The following is a 19,120-nucleotide window of genomic DNA, read 5'->3' as shown; positions in this document are numbered from 1 at the left end:
TTCTGTTTTTGGAGATATATTTATTGTCAAAAACAGCCACTGGATGAAACAGTGACTGACAAATACAAAAGTCATTCATACAATACAATGCAGTCTCTATGGAGTTAAAAAACACGACATTTTGAGACAGTATGGGGTGGCATTTACTGTACATGGTTGCATACTGGAGCACATATTTCAAAACATATAAATACACATTGTATTTTAACAAACTATTCAGTGCACTTTATAATTGTCTATATTGCAAACAACGAACAGAAACTAAATAAATATCACTGTGCTAATTGACCAGCATATGAGACAATAAAAGACAAACAATTAACATCCATCATAAACAGTTTTAAAGTAAAAAATTATGTATTTTTATTGTTGTACAATAAAAATCAGGAGATTGTCTGTGGCATCTTCCTGATTTAAAGCCCTCTGATGTTATGACCATTTAATAATATCGCATTAAAGTGTGCCATGGGTGAGTCTGATATCAGTGAGAAAATTGGTAACACTGTAAATGAATAATGTAATATAATAAATATTGTAATTCAGGACATCGTGCTACAACAGGCTACTGCGTCTTCAAAACACTGGTATATAGTGAAGTCTAGACTTAACGCTGGAGCACTGCCATACAGCTGAGAGACATAGTCTCTACTTATAAAACAAAATGTGTAAGTCCCACTGCCCTCTGCTGCTGTAGTCCGAGACACTCAGTTGATGTGAGCATGACTCATCACTATCCTCCTGGCTCATACCCAAACAGTTGTGGTGTTCTCTGGAGGTTTTTCCTGCGGCAGACAGCAGAAGGTGTAACATTTGTTCAAGACAATTTATGTAATAAAAATCAGTCTTTTGTAAATTTGTTGAAATTTCTGCTGTCTAGCTTACCTTCTGCTGTTGAATGTACATCACTGCATCATGAATTGTGACGAAAATATGCTGAGGGTTCATGTAGGTCATTAAACCACTTGATGTGAGGATCTTTAAGACGCTCTCTGTGGGGGGTAGAAATCAGTGGAAAAAAATATTATAAACCAAGAATGCAACCATTAGGAAAGGAATACTTGAGATGAAAAGGCCTTACCATTGCAGTTTGCCAAATATACATGAACTCCAGCTTTCTGGCATTCAGTACACATCTGCAAGAAGCCGAAAGAAACAGATCATGTTAACACAGTGCACAAAGAAATGGAGGGAACCTTATGCAGTGAAGGTTGAGGCATGATGTCTTGCTGTAGTAGACTAACCTGTATAAAGAGTCTCGCTCCAGCAACATCAACAAACGTCACACTGCTGCAATCAATTAACACGGACTGAACATCGCTCTCAGATGCTTCTACAGGGAAGAAAAAGGAAACAAAAGCAAAACTTTGAAAGCTTGAAATTATAAGAAAAAAGGGAATTATTATTATTTTTTAATTCATCAGAGCTAACCTGAAACTATTTCACAATATATCACAAAAATGTAATTTGCAATGGTCAAATAACGTCTACACACATTATGACATCTACAGATAATAAGATATGTCCTGATTCAAAATCTGTAGTTTTTGGGACTATGCATATTTAGTTAGTTACCAAAATGTTGTCAGTACTTACCAGATTTAAAGAACTCATTTTCTGAAGAAAACGATGTGTTTGCAATCCCTCTTTCCTAAACAACAGTGAAGGGAGCAAAGAAAGGCACAAATATTAAATTTTACATTAAATTACATATTAAATTTTATGTATTTATAAACTCAATCTAGTCAGTGATTGTAGTAGTCGTACCACAGTGTTGACGTTAGTCTCTCTCTCCCTTTTCTCCAGGGCTTTCCTAGTTTTCTCCCGGCTGCGGATCTTCTCTGGTGTCAAGCCCAGCAGCCTGCTCATCTCCTCCCTGAAGAAGCTACGGTTGCCATAGTAAATAGGCCCGTTGTAAGTCAAGATCTTCACTCCAGGTACCTCATAGCACTAAAAGAAAATACAGATTCATTCCAACTTCATTCTAGGACAGGCTGCATCATGTCTGAGATTATAATTATCACTTGTTGGAATAAAAAATGAGGATGAAATGTGCCTCAAATTAAAGTTGAAATGCAGGTATTACGCAATAGGAGCACCCTCTCACCTTGCTGTGGTTCTCCAGAGGTCTGTAAATTTCCGTGTTGCTGGCCCGACCAAGCACAGAACAACCAGCCCTGTTTGAAACATGGGTCATCCATTTTAATTGAACAAGTCATAACATATGATCAACATATGGCACTTATGAAGTGATTCTTTATTTCTCTGTAATGACTTTTAGGTTAGAGCTCAAATACAGACACAAAACTCTCAGTGTCTTTATTGGTTGTTACTGGAGCTTTATAAGATGCTTTTACATGTCACAGATTAGTGATCTCAGTTCATGTTTGTTATATATACATGGTATTTCTTTCAGTAAAGCATTTGGCAGGAGCAATAGCTAGACTGAATCATATTATTTGTGCAGAGGAAATAAAATGTACCTTTGTGTGCGGCAGATGACGGTCATCATTGAGAAAACCACTCCGATAGCTAGGCCAAGATCCACGTTGAGTATTACTACAGAGAGCCAGGTCACCACCCAAACCATCTACACAAAGACATGGCCACAATAATATATTTCTATGTCAGCATATAACAATTAACAATGGAAGCACGTCAGTAAAAATTATGATTAATTCCAGCCAAGCAAACAGTGGGTGGAACCCATGCTCTATGAGCTCATGATCCTGTGGCCTGATTAAGTCTCACTGACTGTGAGAGAGTGTTTATTTTACATAAGTTTACAACTGTGACACAGCAGTTATTGTTTAAAGACACGTGCATCATTGATTTGTCAAGGAGGAGTCAAACTGTATGGCAAACTCCCAAAACTCCTGCTACAGTACCAATACACACTCGTGTTACAAATAACCCACCCATTTTGAATGTTATCATTTGATTCAAGAGGTGTTATTAGTGCTTATCAGCCTCATAGACATGGGTTAGCAGAATATTGCTACACTGAGAAGTAGTTAAGAACATAGTTATCAGCCCATTAAATCCATGTTGGCATCTGGAGCAGTTTCATTAGGATTCACTTAAAGTTTTGTAAGATTTGAGCACCAGATCAGTACTGAACTCCATAAATTAGCTTTTAGTTTTTTCGCACCAAATAAATTGAACAAGTTACAAGAGTTATTTTAATAAGACAGGTGTGTGTCCTTAGGTCATTGCAAGTGTATGCTAGATAAGGAGTTCCCAATTGGTCCAGCCATAGGGTCTAGATTTCTCCTTAGTCATTAGTTAAGGTCCACAGAGTTTGATATATTCCACGTCACACTTGTGTTTGGCCTTGTTGTTGAGCTAGTTTGCTGTCTCTGTCAAGTATTCACTCTACAGCAGGGAAATTGCACTTCAAAATAAAAGCTCTGCACTGAAAATTCACTGTACTTAAAAATAAAGGGTTTTTAACAAACCTGACATATTCGCAAGTCACTTGCGGTCCGTTCAAAATGGACCAGCGACCCACTAGTTGGGAACCACTGTGTCAGATGATATGGTTGGTTTATAGCGTTCCTGCTTTGGTCAGTTGACAGACATGATTTTCTGCATATTAGCATTTTTTAACTGTTGTTGTTGTTGTTGTTATGTGTCTGTCCTTTATGGCAGACTTTATTCTTATTGTTTAACTTTTTTGTCTTTTTACTGTTTTTTATTACTGTTTATAATTCTTGATAGACATTGCTTTTAAGTATTTGTTTTTGTGGACTTTCATCACTTTATTGCAATATTTGCATCCCTCGAGCCCGTTGAATGTGAACGCAGTGCATTGCTGTAAAAGAGCTTAATGCTCAGTTAATTTTCCCAGAATAAACAATGGTTAAAAAAACTCAATGACTCTTGGTTTCATATGCAACACAAACCCCAGTCCACTGGGTGAAAGTCCTGTGTGTGTTTGCACTGTCCACCACAACTGGCACTTCCTGATGTAAACTTTCTTACTCTTTAAATTAACATTATGTCACCTGACTTTCTCCACCTTTGTATAACAATAAACACAGCCATTTAACGTGCCGATCGTGGCCTTCTGAACCTACTATTCCATGTAGCAGCACCCCTCTAACCCATATCTATGAGGCTGATACCAACTAATAACGCATACTTAACTGAGTATGATCACAAGAAACTGATCACAAGAACTCTAGTTTCAAGTGGTTGCCTGCCACTTAAACTGCAAATTAGATAAGTAGGGGTAAAATGTTGCTGAAAGCACATAGCATTTTACTGCAGATGAGGTGAATTATGCACAGTTTTGAATGTTTAGCAACTGACCACAGACTGAGCAGGATAATATAACCCAAAATGTGAAGATACTGAAAAACCCAGTTAGCTGTGTTTTATGGGTCAGTTGCTGACCTAATGGTAGCTGGGGAGCTAATTAACTATCTCCCTTTTATTCTCTTGTGTTTTCATGCATGGGGACCACACTGCAAAATACACTTGTATGTTTTATACTGCTGTATTAATCTATTGGCTTACAAAGTCAATCTTGCTGATTCTCCACAGCTCAGGTAAACCCTGGAACTGCAGGAACATCTGCCGGAGGCTGGTGACGTTAATGCATGCCAAGACTGCCTGAGGAGAAAGATAAAGGATGAGATGAGTGAACCTTCCCTCTCCCTCTGTTTTTCTCATTCTCATACAAATACACACATAAAAATGTACCTTTGGTAGAAAGTAGAAGAGCGGTCCAATCAGCAGCAGGACAATCAGAACAACCAGGCTAGTGAACAAGCCAGAGAGCTGTGGGAACACACACAACATACATTCCTTACTGGACATCCCAGTGTGTTTCAAAAGCTTTGTGCAGAACATTTTCTGCATTGACAAATGGAAGTTTAACATGCAAGCAAATCCTGAGACAGTTGGATTGGAGCCTGTACACCCCCAATCTGTACTTTTCTGACCCTATACAACCGAGGTACATTCACATACATGAAGAGGAGACATATGCACAATATTGAATGTAATTTTGTATTTTCTGTTGATCATAATTGGACAAACAGGCCTGCTCAGCTGCTGTGTTTAAAGCATTACTAAACATATTAACTTGAATTTACTTGTTAGTGTTTGTGTGTATATTAAAGGATGTTTTAATCAGTTTGGGAGTGATTACAGGTTCCAAAATCCAATTACATGTTCGCATTACGTGACTATTATGACAAGTGAAATTCAGATGAAGAGCAGGAAGTGAATAATCCATGTACTCCATGTATCAGATATAGGGGAACCACAACTAAAATGACGGCTTTTGGCTGGGTGAGTAAATGTGCTTGAGTATAACTGTTGTTTATATTTCAACTCTGTACAAGGATGCACTGCTGTCAGCTGACACTCACTATTTTCTACCTACTAGGTCAAGCGTTGACATAGATCAGGTGAAATGCCGTTAAAAATCTGGGTCGTGTCTAAAAACATATAGAAGCTCTCACAGCACATTGTACGTGCATCCAACTCGAGGCACGCTGAACACAGTGCTTTAATGTTATGTTTGAAATAAGGTGACTCCATTCCTCCAGACTGACGCTGGAGGTTTTAGGCCCACATCTGTTGCTGTTTCTCAGTAATTTTTTTTTTACTTCTCCTCTTTATGTCCTACTACTTTCAGGGCATAAAGTGGCCCTTTGTTTTTTATTTGATTATAAACAGCGCAAATCATAGACATTTGTGCAATGTTGATAGTCTTTGCCTCCAGCTGCCGTCCATCTGGACAGTGCACTGATGTGTAACGTCATAAGCAAAGAATTTTCAGTTTTGTTTGTTTGTTTCTTGCTGTGAACCCTCTGGTTACATTTGAATTGCAGATTGTGCCTTTAGTCCAAAGGACAGACGAGTGGCTTGTGAGTGTGACACACAGGAGTTGCTGTATATCATGTACGCTACCTGTGTGTGTCCTCCGGCACTCTCAAGTATATTAGTGGTGGCAAGAGTGGCTGAGCTGGGGAAGCAGGTGAAAAATGAAGACACAGTGTTGGAGATACCATGGGCCAGGAGCTCCTGAAATCAAGCACAGGTTCAAAACAAAATGTTAATAGACTGCTGAGAATCTGATATATCCACAAGCAGCTGTGAGATTCTCAGACTTTACCTGGTTGGGATGTATGGAATATCCATGTTTGTCGGCGTAGATCATCGCCAGTGAGACAGACACAGCGTAACCAACAAATGTTATGGCTACTGTGTCTCCGGCAATGTCAGGGAAGGTGTGCAGGGCAGGCATCTGTGGCTTTGGGAATCTGAGGATAGGAGGATTTAAAGTTAAACTACTGAGCTCATCAGTGGTTTGAGGTTTGTTTTTCTTTTTCATTTAAAAGATTACCCTGCTGGGATGTGGCCAACTATCTCAATGTTGTAAGTAGAGTCCAGTGATGAGGCGTAGGCCACACCTGTAGCAATAATTACCTGAAGAAGGAAGTACAACACCATGACTTGTTACACATTGATTAAACTGTAAGTAGTAAATGTATCATCAACATTCATGAATCCACTTGACTAACCGTGAGGATCTCCACAGGGATAGGCGTACGCAGGCGCTGCCGGTAACGCATATTTATCTCCTTAACTGGCACCAGGACAGCCAAGCACACCACGGAGATCAGCAGCTCAGCCATGTTGGTGTGAGGCAGGTTCTCCATCACTGATGCTAAAGTCTGAACACATGAGTCAGTGAGCTGTCAGCAAACAGCACCAAATGCCCAAATAATAGCATGTTGGATTAAACCATCAACACGTCATCGTGTAACGCTGCTTACTTTGAAGAGGGAGAAGGTCCCAGTGTAGCGAGGGAGCCGCAGCCCCAGCATGCTTTGCAGCTGTGACACGGTAACATGGAAAGCAGCAGCACTGGTGAAAGCCTTAACAATTGGCTCTGACAGATAAGTGGAGAGGAAACCCAGCTGAAGACCAAACATACAGAGCTGCGGCACAAGAGAGTAACATAATATCATGAGCTGTGAGGGGGAATCAAGCCTTCTAAGTCTTAACAAAAGCAATCTTAGTTGCATTATTACTCCATTTTGTGAATTTGTGTTTAATCCATAGGCTTTCCTACCATGATAATTCCTGAGAGGAGTGCCACAGCTGAGGCAACACCAATCCTCTGGGCCTCAAAGTCGGCTGCTTCAGATGAAGTTGAGTTCATCTCCAGAGGAGTGGGAACCAGCTGCTCCACCACAGAGCCAGTCATCAGACTCACCACAGCAAAGGTACCTGGGAACAGACCTATCATCTCAGTAACAGTAGAAAACGTTTGTCTGTACCGGAAGAGTTGCTCTTCCCTGTTAAAGGGTTTTTTGGGAGAGTTTTTCCTTATCAGCTGTGATGGTCCAAGGATAGTGGGATGTCATATGCCGTAAAACCCTCTATGGTAAATTGTGATTTATGATACTGGGCTGTATAAACAAAATTGAAATTGAAAATGTAACAACTGGCACATTGAGCTCAGGATGCAGGTATAACCATTTATAGCATTGTCCATACTATGAAGACATCAACCCTGGTGATTAAAATGTATAGAATATACAATAGATGTTATGTGGACACAAATCTTACCTGTGGACACATGACGACCTGTGCCAAAAATCATATAGAGGACCACTGGGAAGAAGGAGGTGTAAAGGCCAAATATTGGTGCGACAGATGTGAGTAAGGCGAAGGCCATGCCTGTTCAGGGAAGACATTCAAAAAGACAGTTTATCAGCCAATACATTTTATTTTCTAATTTATGTTCAGAACATAAAATCTGTATCTATGTAAGATGACGCATGCAAAGGTAACTTAAAATAATAACTGACCCTACAACAAATACAGACTGTATAATGTGAATTTTGACAGTTTAGCCTCATAGTTGTTGTCATTAAATACTAAATTCTTTGTTTAATTATCAGTATTAATAATTGCAATCATATACATGATGGCTGTGTGTAGTTTTGTAATTATTCATTATTATTAATATTATTCTTATTCTTATTCTTATTATTATTAGTAGTAGTAGTAGTAGTAGTAGTAGTTGTTGTTGTTGTTGTTGTTGTTGTAGTGGTAGTAGTAGAATTCCTAGGGTATTATTAATATTTTTTTTAAAATCCTCAATTGATTCTAATTTAATAATTAGGGTAGATGAGGGATGGTTGAAACACATGTTGTCTCAGTACCTATAACTAGTCATACTAGTAGTAGTAGTAGTTGTAGTCATAGTTGTAGTGGTTGTAGTAGTAGAAGCAGTAGTAGTATTGTTAGGGTATTAATAATATTTTTTAAAAATCCTTGCTCAATTGAGTCTAAAATTAAATGATTTAATAATTAGGGGAGACCGGGGATGGTTGTAACACATGTTGTCTTAGTAGCTATAACATGTTGAATTTTTGTGTCACTCTTTGTGTTAGAGCTCTCAACAAAGAATTGATCTCTTTATATTATCTTTATTTATTTAGTATTTATCTACGATAAATGGCAATGTTTCCCCCGTCTATGTTGTAACAATATAAGTGAAGAATTGACAATAAAACCAGATGCTCAGTACCTCACATGGAGTGAGTCCAAAATACAAGTCTTCAGCCTCAGTCAGGACATCAGTCAAGACAACCTTTTGCTGCACACTGAAGACATCAACTGCAGTGATAGCCCACACAGGTGATCTTGTTTCTCAAAGGTTTTGAAATTTCTTGCAGTGCTCAATGTCTGAGGCAGAGTATTCTTTGGGGACAGACCTTACTGCCTCTCCATGCCTCACCTCACTACATGTGCAAGCAAACCCTCAGTTCTTATCACTAACTGTATTGGCATACTGAAAAATGGAGTAAGATATATAAAATGTGTTTAGATGTCATAAGGGTTAGATATTATACCTTTTAAAAGGTTACATAATTCCAGCTTCAACAGTATCTGTACTGATCAAGATAGAGACTTGGCCCAAAACATGACTGTCATATCTTAAAAATCAATGTTTTTGCTATAAAGTCTGTATCAACCATCTCCAGTCTCCCCTATAATTTACATACTGGAATAAAGTAAGAGAAAACAAGCCTTATTTTTACTTTTGTGTGACTGGCAGCAAGTGATAAACTGTACTTTGATCCTGGTGATATTCATGTTAACTCACCTTGGGGAATGTGAAGAATACCAACAGTCAGTCCTGCTATAGTGTCTCCTAAAATCCATTTCTTTAGTCTGTATCTTGGCAGCCAGCTGAAAATAGGCACTCTCTTCCTCAACAGGTGAAGGCAGGCTCGCCTCGAACACCTGCAACTCCCGGCAAGTTTTTCCCGGAGTCGAAAACTTCCACTTGAGTTAACATCAGAACCATAGGCCTGTTTGAAGCGGTCCTCTGTGTAAATATCCCTGTACACAGCCACAGAAGCGCTCATATTTCCCCTGTAGAGGTGAGCAATGACAGCTCACCATGCAAGCACTCTTGTAGAGTCAGTAAAGGTGTTGTCTGTTGGAATACATTTATAGCAGACTCTGCCCTGACCTCAAGAGCCATTGCATTTTCCTGTCAGACTCTTCTTAGCCAATGACATGGCTCATAGCTCAACCTTTTTTGTTACAGTGCTGGCCAACTTTTTTCACATCTTTGTCCTGCCTCAGACAGCATAAAGGTGTGCTGGTCCATTTTTTTCCCTGCAAATATCCTCTGGGTCCTACTGCGGGAAGGATTTTTTTTCTACAGAAAGTAGAAAGTCAGGAATGCAATCTTCCTTTCCGTCACTCACAACCCCTCCCTCCAAACACACACACACACACACGCACAATCCTTTGCACTGCACAGTCCTACCCTCCCTTATGTCCTCCAGAGAGCTACGCGGGAGGTACAAGCTCAGAGGAGGCACAGTTAAGTCATACAATGTATACCACTGTGAAACGCCTAAAGAGATCAAAGTGCTATTGTTGGTGGAGCCGAGGTGTAACCTCAAACCATGTCTGTTAGCAAGGAGTTCATTTCCGAAAAGGATGGATGTCTGTAATGGGTGGGTGTTTAAACTGTGTAGCCACAAGGAAAAGGGGTCTGGTACCCATGAGACCCTTGTGAAACTCAATCACACATGGCCGCCTGGTTCATGGATCAAACCACACCTTGACTCTGATCAGAGATTGTATGTGATGAGTAAGATGTTGTTCTATGCTGGACAAGTGTGAATACAAGGAAGCTTTGGATAAATACAAGATTAAACATGATATGTGTGTCTACTGGCCATAATGTATTGTTTGCAAAATGTAGCTTGGATACCGTCACGTGATGAAAAAACCTTGGGCAGAGAGGAAATCACAGTCTCAAGAGAGGTCCAGTCTCACTGGTGGATATAAAAATAAACTTATCTCTGATGTAAGCCCAGTAATGGGTGCTGTGAATGAACCTCTCATATGGCTACGTGAGGAAGTGCAGCCAATGCCACCGTTTTCTATTGTTCCCCAAGATGACGCCCAAGGACTTTGGCTTGAATGGGACGTAGGATAAAAGGGCAGAGAGTTTTAAGCCATTCAAAATGTGTCGTACCACACGTTCAAATGTACAGCAAAGATGACAAAGCATTTAGCATTACACTTGTGAAGCTGTATTTACCTTGATGCTATCGTCTTTCCAGCCAGCTAACATGAACACAATCACACAGTGTATTTTACTGGCATTGTCAACTTGTCAGGTGCAACCCAGCAAACATGATCAATGTTTCCCACTGTATCACCACACAGAAGAAAGCGTGCATCTACTGCTAGCTCACCTAGCATCACTGAGCTAGCTAACATTACAATTCAGCCGAAGAGGATGCCATTAATGCTTACATCTCTCTCTGTCACAAGCACGAGCCACTCAATTGTGAGTAGATGCACGCTTCCTTCTGTACTGTGTTACAGTTGGCGAGTCTGGTTCCCCAGACTGTTTCTATATGAAACTCCTTAAAAAAGGTCTGGATTATCTTGAGTAACCAGGTCATGATTTGTGGAATGTTTCTCAAATGTATGTTTTGACGCTTTGAGCATAGTGCTATCTAGTTCCATTGTATTCGAGTGAAGGCAGACATCTCTATGGCCACTATCTCTAAGACTTGGCAACTCACACCAAAACAATCTGGATTGATAAATAGCACTACAGGTAAGAGGAAAAAATATTATTTTTAAATTTGTGGTGAACTTAGGAATTATGCTGCATACAGGCAAGTGTGCAAGAAGGCTCAGATATGTTCAAATGTTTCTTTTATACTCGTGTTGTTATCATCTGTTTCCAACCAACAGGAGCTGAATCTACCAATTAACTTGCTTAATGCACAGTTTAAGATTTTGGAGGTGTGTATGCCAGCGCGTGTGACCCATGGCTACCAGCAAGTCCTATCTCTACATGGGTTTGTTTACCCAACGTTACAATACCTGAAGAAGTTGTAAGCAAACACCTTGAACATCTAACAGACACTGCGGAACATTAACATTAATTAAGCATTGTGCTTCTGGATATCTGATGAATATAAGTCCAATATTCACTCTACTTTAAAGGAGACGTTTTGTGTTTTTTTCCCATGAACCAGGGTGTACTTAGCCAATGTTTCTGATCGCAAGTAGCTATGACTTGGCTTCTATGTCATGGCAGGTGACAGGTGTATTGCTCAGGACCCAAAGAATTGCAATATCAAGTGTGAAGTTGTTTGGATGAGCAGTTCTTGAGAAAACCGCAAGCAGCAATACTACAAGCCAAGCAATCAGCCGGTTCCGAACAGGCATGTTTTGACCTGGCGCTCCACTAGTTCGGTTAAAATTTGCACTGCATTTGGATGGTAACCCGACTTCTAACTCCAGAGAAAAAATGTCTGTCAATGGGCACTGGGCAGGGAGCATACTGTTGGTTTATCTGGGTGGGCCATATGTTGCCACTGGAAATGGTATTGACGAGCGCGGTGAGACTAAAGCGTACAACAAATTTGCATCAAATAAGAGCTAAAAGGGCACAAACAGCTGTGCAGAGTTGGATAATAACTGTGAGTTCATTACAGCGAGAGACCTCTGACTCATTGTTAATGTATAAATCTTCATTAGTGCAGTTTTAATCTAATGGATATGAAATCATTTTTATTTTCACACAATGTGTCACCATCAGCCCAGAGGAAGCCATAATTAGCAGGCGGTGTTTGGTAATCCCACATACAGCGACATTGCTGGAGTCAGGTCAAATGATTTAACCCTGATAAATGTCTCCATTTCTTTTTAATGACCATTATTGATTGTAAAATTAAAAAGAAAAACAACAGCTAATGCTGAAGGAGATTTTGTCCATGGTGTTGTTATTCCATGAGAGAGAAGACATTGCTAATTATGTAACTGGAGTCAAACAGGGTGTAGGTGAGAGGTCTAGTGATGCGTTACAAAGGTAAACCACTGGATAGACCCCACCCCCCCCCCAACCACCACCACAGCAAGTGTCATGTGTCCCTATCTTAATAATGTTTTAAACTAAATGAAATAAACAGACCTGCTTGTAGAAGTTGTTTTTGTTCCAGTGTCATATTCCTAGAATGTCTCTGGTGGAGAGGAGATGCAGTGATATAAGGGACTTCCTTTAAATGCCAGGAATGTGGGCTATTGTGTTGATCAGCTCCCGAGGATTTATGCACATACAGACGGCGTTGTGTGTCTGCAGGCTGTTTAAACAAGATATTAATCAGTGGTAAAAGGAACAATGCGTTGAATGGAAAAAGGATATGGAGTGTTAACCCCAAATTAGACGAAACCCTTCAGCTCCATCATAACACAGACAGCTCTTTATAAATTTAAACAATGAAAATGGGGATACCTGAGTGGCACACCGAGACACAAAGTATACAGCTCTCCCATTTCTCCAATCCAGCGTGAGTTCAGTTATCTTGAAAGCAACAGCGCACAGGGTATCAACACCTTTATGTGGACACAAAATGTGTCGAGTGATTTGGGCATTTTTGTCTGAAGAACATGCATATTTTAAATGTGAAGTCACACTGTATGAGATCACTTCAAGTTTTTAAACGTGCAAAATCAGATGAATATTAAAGGGGCTCTACGTGAAATTCAGAGGCCTATAAGCTGACTGGACAACACATTCTCACTCCAACCTTGTCACATATCAACGTTTGGTCATGGACTTTCCATGTCCAGATAGGACGTGCAAGGTACCACAGGTGCGTTGGTTGCTGATGTTCTGGGACATTGTGTCAAGTTCTGCCTGCTACATGTATTGTCTTATTTCAAAATACACCTCCGTTTTCACAGGAAATTTGCAGTTTACAAACAGTCTCTTTCAAAATAAATGCACTATGTCGATACAACACAACACTCCCGATGAGGGTCAGTGTTTGCTGGACACACCCACCCCACTTAGACTTTCGCTGCCTATATTTTCATTCGTGTCCAGCTGTGTTTCCCCCGACGCCACCAGGCCCTGTTAAACTATAATGGAGACCAGCTGCATATTATGGCAACATGAAAGGACACCTTTTTTTGTCGGTGTCTTACGCTGCAAGCCACTGCCCGAGCAACGGATTTCAATTCTAACTCCATTAACAGCGCTAAACAACAGCAACAGTGCTGACAGAGCTAACAGTGGTAACCAGGGGGAGTCGAAGGGTGGGCGCTACACTTCCACAACAACAGCATCGCCATATTAACAGTAACTGCCGTTTAAGAGAAGTGCGAAGTAGCGTTGATGAGCTAGCCATTCGTATACCGGCTTACCGCAGCAAACGGTGCTATGCTATTCTTACAGTGGCCCAAAATTCTGAAGCCCTGTTTGTCTGAAAAATGTCTCACTGGACCAAAACCCATTTCTCTGACAGCCCATTTCTTTGAAAATACACACTCTCTGCAATTTGTTTCAGTTTCTTAGCGGCGTTTGAGCCATCAACCATTGGTGTTTTTATTAACCCTTTGCGGCATTTCTCCATCATTTGAGCCACCATACCCGTGTATTTTTACCGACCAGGCTATTGTGCCACCAAACGTTGGTGATTTTAAGCCAAAATCTGGTCTTTACCCCACCAAAACCAAGTGTTTTTGTGCCTAACGTTAACCACACAGTCACCACAATGTTGCTTACAAATGTAACACATCCATGGTTTACAGATATGTACAACACAAACATTTTTTTTCTTGCAACTGGGTTGTCTAGCTGCAGTAAATGTGTATTTTTGGAGAAACAGGACTTCAGAGGAATTGGCTTTTGTTTTGGGGATAATGGGCTTTTGCAGAAATGGGCTTTTAGTCCACTGGGACATTTTTACGACTAACTGGGCTTCAGATTTTTGGGCTGTTTAAAGAATGGGCATCCCCAAAGAAGTTTAGATTAGCTCAAACACACGCAGCGGAAGCAGGATATCATTCTTTGCTCAGGACGCCATAACTCCATTATATCTTTACACAGCAAATAGTGGTTAGCTGCTATATTAATGCGCTAAATGTTGCAGAAAGAATCTTTAATACTTTTCTGTTACCCCTGTCGTATGTCTTGTTTTCATTTTCAGTGTTGTTAATGTTCCTGAAGTGCAGCATTTTCCTGGAAGACAAGCAATTATTCTTAGACTCATAAAAAGCACTTATGGAGTGTTGTGAGGCTTGCAGTTATGTCTGGCAGCATACCTCATGATCCCACTCTGCTTGTTACATTAGCATTAATCACATTATAAAAATATCTCATCCACCCTGTCGCCTTCACACTGAGTGTGTGTCCTGATCTTACAGGGTCTTTCTATTATTCTCGTCCAGGGAGAGGCTCCAGTCATTTTGTGGCCTATAGTTCCTGCTATTGTTCTTTATCTGCTTTATGGGATGCTTGTCCCGACCCCCCATGGCATGCTACTTTGGAAATGACCTTTCCTATGAGGCTGAACGCTGGCAGCCAAACCTCTCCTTGTGTCCCTGTCTCCTTACCTCTCCCATCCCTTTCCGTTAGCTGCTCCTCTCCATCAATTAGTGCCTCTCTTCATAGTGCTGTTCAGTTATTTGCATTGTTTAAGGTCATGATTCATGTCTTTGAGACGAATTCTTCCTGCCGGCTCATGAATTTGTTGTAATTTGTCACTCACACTATGCAAAGTTTCTGCAGGGGTTAAGAGCCGAGCACAACCCAGGGATTTTGTCTAACAGCCCTTTGATGTGTGTTGAAAAGTGTATATTTTATGGAAGCTTGTCAGGCCCTATTATTCAGGCAATACAATAATCAAACAAATATTGCATTGTTTAACCAACCTCAAACACTGCTAAATCTTCTGTTCTTGACTGTACCTGTAATTAGCCATGTCTTGATTTCCCAGGGCAACACACTGAAATCCAATTACTTTTTGTCAAAGATCTGTGGAGATATTCTCTGCCTGTTTCACATTGAAAATTCTTCATCTGAGGCTGTGCTTGTAAAGCGTGAAGGTTTCGAGTATTACTTTTTTTTTTTTTTTTTTTAATTTTGCGTGAGTCCATTAGGTTTCAGAGTGAGTTGGTGATTTCCTGTTCATTCTTGATGAACATCTCCTGACCTCCACCACACCTACTCTGCACTAGTTATGTCCATTCATCAAACATCTGTGTCGTGCATCTCCTGGGCGGGTAAGGCAGCACCCGCCTACATCCACAAGCTCCCCAAGGAACTGTCTGAGTGTGCGTTCACAAAGCATCCTCCACAAGTAAGTATTATGTTCTCATTAAGGTAGCAACAAAGATGATGACTTAAGGATGTCATGTCTTTAACCTTGATTAAGCACATGATCATTTCCCTCTGATTAAGCAGAGGGTGGATTATGAACAGTAACTGCTTGTTGTGCTGCTAGCAGTGGGTGTTACTGTAATTGCACTTCTTTTGGCGCAAACCAGGAATGCAATTGATTACTTTTTCAAATAAATAATGCTGTCACAATTAATGAAATTTAAATGGGCTGGTTACTTGCTGTCTTTGTGTCGATCGTGGCAGACAAAGACAATATAGTCAGTGGATTTTTTCCCACTTGTGATATAACATCACCTGTGATGCACGGCTTAGGTGAGCAGTGCTCAGCCCCTCTGTCTTGTCCTGTGTGTGTTTCAGAGAGGCACAGAGAGAGAGACAGAGTAAGGGGAAGAGACAGTGGAAGGTGGACTGTTGCATGCAGTGTTTCTGTAAGTTTTTAATAATGTAACGTTATTCAGAATGCCACAGGACCCGCCAATCAACTGATTTGGCACATCAGTATTCACCCGACCTTACTGCAGCACAATAAATGGCGTGAAGCATTAAATCAATCACTTGTTTGTCCGAGTACCTGTAGAGGTTACATTTAATAGGCCACAACATATCTATTGATATTTTTTTTGAGTCATCAAAATAGATATTATTTGACAGTTGTGTTATCTCACTGTTCCACAGAAACACAAAAACGCTCTAGCTATGCGTGCCTAAATAAGAGAATTTTAGCAGCTATTAAAAAGTAATGCAAAAGTTACTTTCCCACATAACTTACTTTTATATGCAGTATTTGGTAGAGCAATTGAATTAGAAGTAACTGGTAACTGTGACTAATTATTATCAGTAACTTTCACAACACTGGTTGCTGGTAGAGGGAATGCACGCTAAAGAGTGCTATCTCTTCTGCTCTTCCATGTTGACCAAACACACCAAAACAGACAATTAAAAGGTCAACGTCTTGCCTGAGCAGCCGGTCTATCATCTAAAGAGAACAAAAGGTGAGACCTGGCATCCCATCTGACCTCCCTTTCCTGGCTAGTAGTCACTGTCCTGTCTGGCCGCTGTCAGGATATGGTACCACACATGAAAAAAACAAACTTGTGTTTAGTCTCATCTGTGATACTTCTGACAGTCACAGTTGCACCTCTTGCTGAGAGATGAGGCATGCAATGTAATTCTTTGTATAAAATCTGCCATTATGCTCTACAGCAGTTCTGCTCCACCATTTAATCATCTCCACAATAACAATTAGATTTACTAAACCATGTAATGGAGCTGTGTTTGACCCACAGAGGGTACTGGTTATGGGATGTGTCACTTCCTAGCCCATGCCAAGGCATTGTGCAGCTCAAGTACACAACGGCGACACAGCCTTGAACCACATTGTAAGAGCCGCTGCTGCATTGTCTGCCTCACCTCAGCACCTCTGTCAGCACTAGATTCCCTTTTGGTGGTAGAACACTTATGGTGTTCAACACAACAAAGAAAAATTCCCCATGTTTTCATTTAAAGCCCTCGGGCAACACCCTACTGTAAATTCTTCACAACTGGTGTATGTACACTAGCAAAGAATAATTATTCCAAGATGTAATACACATAAAATAGTGGGCTAGGAAACAGCATCTGAAAGTGGTGTGTTGATAAATGTAAGTAAATTACTGCATAGTAGGGTACTAACAGATTTATGTTGTCTGAAAAGATGCACAAAGAACCAAATATTGAAGGCTGTGAAACAGTCATGGGGTTGAAGGGGATGGGATTTTGCGTTGATCCACTGTAGTGACTCCATTATTTCGCCATGTGCGTGAGACTCTGATGAAGTGGGTCCTCGAGAATCACCGGTGCAGCCAGGTTCACCTCAACAGAGTTCACGGCAGGTATTCTGTGCTCATTGCCCAAAAATGTTGACTCAACAACTTTTTGTCATTTGAATTTGTATGTACCAACACAGTGATCCTTGTGGTCTGTTCTTGCATATTAAGGGGTGTTTATCTGCTCAAATGTAAGCTTCAAATGTTAGCATGTTCAGCTAACTAGCTTACTTACCGGCAGCAGTAACACTAACAGAATGTTTCTACAAAGGCCATCTAGCAAATCTTCCAAGGGAGAAAAAAAGGACTGATGCACACAGATTGATTTGCAGTACAAATTGTGCAAACACAGAGACAGCAAGGTTTCAACACTGCTGTGTCTTCATCAAACTCAAAGAGGACAAAGACAAAAGACAAACATATGCATATGGTGAATTCCTTTGGCACTGGGAAGTCAGAATTTCCAAGTTTAATTAGAATGCCCCTAGTGTTGGATTTCTGACTCAGAAAATCGTAGGAACCTCACCAACCCCAACCTCAAAATCTAAGATGGCCGCTCTGCACATCAACAGTAGTGAAAGCTGCAGTAATAGATTGTCTATTAGCACTTCTGTCTTGATTGTGTCTCATTTAATCAGTCGTAGACACAGTACTGTCCAGCTTCTATCTGTGGGAATGTTGCTATGGTTTTTCTATGAACAGAATACATAATGTGTTGTTAAAAATGGCTAACACTAACTAACCCTGTATAGCTGCTGCTGATATTCCCACTTGTTTTATCGGAATGTATTTAAAAAGGGTGTGATGTCATTCTCAGCTGTGACTTTTAAATTCTGATGTGAATGTAACACAGTAATAATGCTATTATCAGGCCATTAAATTGCTGTTATCGATGGTGATAAGGGTCATAGATATGGGTTAGTTCAGTTAGCATTACTTTAGTCAAAAAAAGCTTCCATTTGCAGTATTATATTTTGTGGTATGGCTCTGTTCTGGGGCCTCTGCCTTACCTAGGCCTGCACAGAATGCCTCTTCTATGCGCAAATGAGAAAAGCCTGAGGCAGAGAGAGCAAACCTCTCTGCCCTTCCATGCGCCTACATGGAAAGCTTAAGGCAGGGAGAGCAGCAGCAGACCCGCCCTGGAAACAGAACAGAGCAAATATCAATGACAAACAGAAATGACAAGTCAGACGCAACATGAAAAGGAGGAGCTGGGGTGGAGGCGGCTGCAAAGCAGCTTACAGAGGAAGCAGCAGCAGTAGGCAGGCCAGAGCAGTTTAATTAGGGTGCCCTGAATGAGATTTGCCAATGTGTTGCATAGAAAGGAATCATGTGATCAATCAGCTGCTCCATCAGTTGATTGGGTTGTTTGAGATCAGCTGATGTAGCTGGGATGTGAGCTGAGCTTGACTTTGTGTCCTGCCTGAACTAACGCTATGCTCTGCAATGTGTTTTTCAATCAGCTTGGCATGTGATTTATTAAAAAAAAATATTTCTACAGAACAAGACAGTGGTCACTTTCTGCATTATCTTGACAGCTGATCAGTTTGAAATATTGTAGGGAGTAACAGAACAGTCAGAGGCAGCCTCCTTAAGCTGTTAGATCAATAGC

At 40.5% G+C, this 19,120-nt stretch overlaps 1 protein-coding gene across 1 annotated transcript; it reads right to left on the bottom strand.

Moving 5' to 3' along the window:
• Positions 1 to 9,668, bottom strand: slc26a10 (solute carrier family 26 member 10). The gene is made up of 18 exons (XM_033629757.2): positions 9,137 to 9,668; positions 7,591 to 7,701; positions 7,091 to 7,248; positions 6,792 to 6,956; positions 6,537 to 6,689; positions 6,359 to 6,441; positions 6,128 to 6,275; positions 5,923 to 6,036; positions 4,705 to 4,782; positions 4,519 to 4,614; positions 2,481 to 2,587; positions 2,105 to 2,174; positions 1,765 to 1,947; positions 1,594 to 1,648; positions 1,242 to 1,330; positions 1,079 to 1,133; positions 883 to 989; positions 1 to 782 (listed from the first exon to the last, which is right to left on the bottom strand). The coding sequence occupies exons 1-18, from the start codon at positions 9,399 to 9,401 to the stop codon at positions 744 to 746; spliced, it is 2,076 nt and encodes a 691-aa protein (XP_033485648.1). The 5' UTR covers positions 9,402 to 9,668; the 3' UTR covers positions 1 to 743.
• Positions 9,669 to 19,120: the final 9,452 nt, after the last annotated feature.

The sequence above is a fragment of the Epinephelus lanceolatus genome, chromosome 8 (genome assembly GCF_041903045.1).
Source record: "Epinephelus lanceolatus isolate andai-2023 chromosome 8, ASM4190304v1, whole genome shotgun sequence".
Lineage (NCBI taxonomy): Eukaryota > Metazoa > Chordata > Actinopteri > Perciformes > Serranidae > Epinephelus > Epinephelus lanceolatus.
This window is presented reverse-complemented; position numbering and strand designations above follow the sequence as displayed.